Source organism: Dufourea novaeangliae, unplaced genomic scaffold, assembly GCF_001272555.1.
Source record: "Dufourea novaeangliae isolate 0120121106 unplaced genomic scaffold, ASM127255v1 scaffold133, whole genome shotgun sequence".
In the NCBI taxonomy this organism is placed as follows: Eukaryota; Metazoa; Arthropoda; class Insecta; order Hymenoptera; family Halictidae; genus Dufourea; species Dufourea novaeangliae.
This window is the reverse complement of record NW_015374011.1, coordinates 1,354,016-1,358,860: the sequence shown is the minus strand read 5'-3', so window position 1 is coordinate 1,358,860 and position 4,845 is coordinate 1,354,016. Positions and strand designations below refer to the sequence as shown.

Below are 4,845 nucleotides of genomic sequence, written 5' to 3'. Positions count from 1 at the left end.
TTAGTTTCCCTTTATCATACGTTTCATCGTTTTGCTTGTCATATCGTTGGTCCGAATCTTTCGAATCGTTATACAATCGGATATTTCGACGATTTTCTGACAAATCATTCTACACACGGTATACCATACTTGTGCCCACGTGTGCACCGATTGTCCTCCGCTATATTTGTCTCGAAGTTATGATCGAACAGTCCAGTCGACCTTTGCAACGCGTAGTCACGAATTTCGCGAACGAAACGTCACACATCTAGTGTACAGATGAAACTCGGCTAGACAAGACCGAACAACGAGTATCCATCGTTGTATTGACAAACGATACATACGAAAGAGGGGCGAGAAAAGAAGGAAAGTGGGAAGAGATCACAGACGAAGGGAAAGTAGGAAGAGAGGCGACTGGGGAGAGATAAAAATAAGAGTGGACACTGAAGTTGAAAGACAAAGGAAAGGAAAGGGAAAGGCGATCCAGGGAACAATTAATAAGAAGAACAGAATAATGAGCAAAAGGGAAGAGCGTTGGAAAGAATAGACGATCCACTGAGATTCATATTCAACGCGATTAATAATCGATATCCATTAATTGAGCATCGAATCGATAAATCGGTTGGAGAACGATTCTACGGGGTAATCGAACCATCGTACAGTTTTGGTGCGGTTGATAATCACGATGCTAGTAGAACACGCGGCACAGTGGACTTGGCAAGCGATGGGTGGTACGAGAATCGAGGTCCTCTGTACGTTGCTCGTGTTCCTTGTTGTGTTATTGGTGGCAAGGTGCTTGCAATGGCTTAGATACGTGCGTTCCCTGCCTCCGGGTCCTTGGGGCGTACCCGTGTTCGGTTACCTGCCGTTTTTAAAGGGTGACGTTCATCTTCAGTACGGCGAACTCGCGAAAAAATACGGCCCTATGTTCAGTGCCCGTTTAGGAACGCAACTGGTGGTCGTTCTTAGCGATCATCGCACTATACGCGACACATTTCGTCGAGAGGAATTTACTGGACGACCGCATACAGAGTTCATCAACATCCTTGGTGGATATGGTAAGTGTGCTCTCACGGCATTTCGATTATTAACGTTATCCCGAAGTTCGTCGTTCGGAGCCCGTATTACAATGGGAACTTTCGCGCCATTTCGTCGGCGCCGTAATTTTGCCTCCTCGGGTTCGATATACATATCGAAGGTTAAAACGACGGCCTTTCTCTTTTTTTTCTTTCCCTCTTTTGTCTCTCCGTGTCTGTCTTTAATTCTTTCTGTGACTCTCCTTGACATTATCTTTCGACCACTTTCGGTTGCTTGTTCTTCCCCGCATTCGATTTTCCGCATCACCAATTTTTTTCGATTCCGTGATCTCGTCTACCAAAAGTGGCGTTTAATCGCGTGCATGTATCGACGGTTCGAAAATTGCGAAAAATTCCGTATCGGTATTCCGTTCGAGTTCCACGTATGAAAGGATTCTTCTTCCCGTAGGTATTATCAACACCGAGGGTGCTATGTGGAAAGAGCAAAGAAAATTTCTTCACGATAAACTCAGGAGCTTCGGCATGACCTATATGGGTGGTGGAAAGAAAGTTATGGAATCGAGAATCATGGTGAGCGCAACCTGTCGATAAATCCGGTTTTTTTTTCTCACTTTTCCGCGAGTCTTCGGCGTTCGTCGATATTCACGATATTCTCGTTTCGATGATAGTCGTATAGTTATCGACGAGGAAAGTGAAACAATGTTGTTTGAATTTGTAGCGCGAGGTTATGACGTTCCTTCGTGGTCTGGCGTCGGGACGTGGTGCTCCGATGGATGTTTCGGCCTCCCTCGGAATGTCTATCAGCAACGTGATTTGCTCGATCATAATGGGAGTGCGTTTCCAACACGGCGACACTAGGTTCAACAGATTCATGGACTTGATCGAGGAAGGGTTCAAGTTGTTCGGAAGTATGGCCGCAGTGAATTTTATCCCTGTGATGCGATACTTGCCCTGTTTGCAAAAAATACGAAACAAACTATCGGAGAACCGTTCCGAGATGGCAGACTTTTTCCAAGAGGCGGTCGACCAGCATCGCGCGACTTTCCACGAGGGTACAGTTCGAGATTTGGTCGACGCGTATTTACTCGAGATCGAGAAAGCAAAAGGAGAAGGTCGAGCAGCAATGCTTTTCCAAGGAAAAAATCACGGTGAGTCGTTTTGTTTTTCTATGATACACGATTATCGTCGTGATCGTCATTATTTTATTGTTGTTTCGATATGATAATTATTATTATCATCGTTATTAGACTCTGTAGCATGTTCCTTACGATTTCTTGCTTTTTGATTTCCAAGCAGATCGTCAAATGCAACAAATTCTTGGAGATCTGTTTTCTGCTGGCATGGAAACAGTAAAAACTACGCTGGAATGGGCGATAATCTTGATGCTACATCATCCGGATGCCGCGACCGCGGTACGGGAGGAACTAGATCAGGTGGTAGGAGACTCTAGAATGCCTGCTCTGGAGGATCTACCGTTCTTACCAGTCACGGAAGCAACAATACTCGAAGTACTCCGAAGGTCGAGCGTAGTACCTTTAGGCACCACTCACGCAACTACACGGTAATTATCTCCTTTCTCCAATTGCTTGGGGACGCTTGTCGATCTTTATTTTGCATCCTTTCTTTATCGTGCTACTTGTACCGAATGATTTTCGCCTACAAGTATACTCGATCCATATATTTTGGGCCGTTGCTGATCTCGAATCTATAGATAGTAATGACGGAGGGAAGGGGGGGAGGGCAGTGTCTCGATCGGCCTCGAGTGGTACAATGATCGAAAGCATCGGGAACTAAAGGTCATTGCTCTTGTTAATTGCACGGCAAGGTATCGCTGGAATGCGATGAAAGGAAAGTTACGGAACGAAAGGATGCAAGGGGTGTGTCGAGGGAAAGGGTTGATAAAATGAATAAAGTCGAATCGAGGGAGAAAAGTGAGAAAAATTTGGAAATCGTACTATTGTTTCAGGGATGTAACGTTAGATGGTTATACAATACCGGCTGGATCGCAAGTGGTACCTCTGTTGCACGCGGTACACATGGATTCGAAACTTTGGGAGGCGCCCGAGGAGTTTCGGCCAAGTCGATTTCTCTCGGCCGAAGGTAAAGTCCAGAAACCGGAATACTTTATGCCTTTCGGTGTCGGTAGACGTATGTGCCTGGGCGATGTGTTAGCACGCATGGAATTATTCCTGTTCTTTAGCTCGTTGATGCACACGTTCGAATTGAGATCGCCGAACGGCGCCTCCTTGCCGAGCTTGCGCGGCAACGCCGGTATTACCGTCACCCCCGATCCTTTTGACGTTTGCTTAGTACCAAGAAATCCTGAGCTTATCGAGGAAGCGAGCAGCGATCCGATTTCCCCTGGTGCCATTTTACGAAACATCGGGAGTCATTGAGAACTGTCTCGGTTCTCTTTCGCGCTCCATAACGATCAACGGAGCACGGTAGTCGTTCCTAACCCGGACCCAGTCCTGGTCCCCCCCCCCTCCCTTCCCTTCCCCGTCCATTTTACTTGAACCCTTGACACGTTTTAGGCAGTTTGATTGATTCGATAGTATTCTAAAATTCGAACGGTACACCACTGAATTATACTAAATTTCGATGACGCTCTTACACATCTCTCCCACCAGCCACCGGTTCGTCTTTTTCCCGTTGAACGTCAATTCCCGAAGCTTATTACCGTTTCGCATCGCTCGTTTTCGACTTGCGAATCTCGAGCCCAACAGTTGGACGCTTTCATCTTATTTATTCGCGTTTAGTCATTAAACTGTTCAAAGAATTTGTGAAAACGAATGGTTGAATCAAACGGTCGGTCGTTGGTTTTCGTAGATCGAAACTTATACAACTTTCGTTTCACACAGACGACGAGCACGATGTGTAATAACGATTCTTGTAAGGATCGCGATTCTGACGATGTTCCGTGACGGGAGACCAGATTTGTAAATAATAGGAACAAGAAACACAACATCAGTGCTAATAATAATAGTAATAGTAATTTTTTTTTAAAAATCAATTGTAATAGTAATTACGATAATATTAATAAGAATAATGACGACGACGACGATGATGATGATAATAGTTGTACAATAGCAGTAGTGGTAGTAATAAGAATGTTAATAGTAATAATATGGTTTATAATATGTAACGACAACAGCAGCAACAACAACAACAACAACAATGTAGGAATAATAGCCACGATCACGTCTCGATTGTAATAACGACAGTAGAATAGAATATTCAAGTAGGTCAGCAAGTTCATCGAGAACCTGCGACAAAACTATCTAACGAGTGCGTGTTTGGAATTTGTATCTGCGTATGTATGTACATACGCATGTATGGTACTACATATCTGTACGTATGCTAGCATGCCAGTGTGTGTATGTGTACAGAGTACGCGCGCGTGTATATATGTGTGTACGTATGTATGGATCATATGTATAAGTCAATAAGTTATAAAGATAATGGCGGTCGATGAAAGTGCGAGATTGCCTTCGTCCCCGAGTTCTCTTTCGTTCACCGTCCGAAAGTTTTTTTGTACGATCGAATCGGAGTGGGTTAGACCTGTAGGGCTGTGCGTTGAACGAACGTAGCTTTTGACCTAAAACAGTGTATCTTGTGAAAGTTCGAACGAGATTGTTGCGACACGGCTACATAGTCACGCAGCAGACAAAATTCAAAACCTACATCGAACACGATGATCCGTCGAGCACGGACTAAGATTAAGGCTGTGAATCTCTCGAATTTAGGACGCAGGATCCACGAGATCCGTGTGATATCGCGATTGTAAACTCATTTCCAAAGACTTTTGTTATGTGAATCGTGGAATGCC

The 4,845-nt window shown here is 44.6% G+C and overlaps 1 protein-coding gene across 1 annotated transcript; it reads left to right on the top strand.

Annotated features, from left to right (window-relative positions):
- The first annotated feature begins 664 nt into the window (after positions 1 to 664).
- Positions 665 to 3,495, top strand: LOC107188549 (cytochrome P450 18a1). Its single transcript, XM_015576853.1, has 5 exons — positions 665 to 1,037; positions 1,465 to 1,586; positions 1,735 to 2,164; positions 2,313 to 2,577; positions 2,983 to 3,495. Exons 1-5 carry the CDS (start codon positions 665 to 667, stop codon positions 3,410 to 3,412), a joined length of 1,620 nt encoding a protein of 539 aa, XP_015432339.1. The 3' UTR covers positions 3,413 to 3,495.
- The last annotated feature ends 1,350 nt before the right edge of the window (positions 3,496 to 4,845 follow it).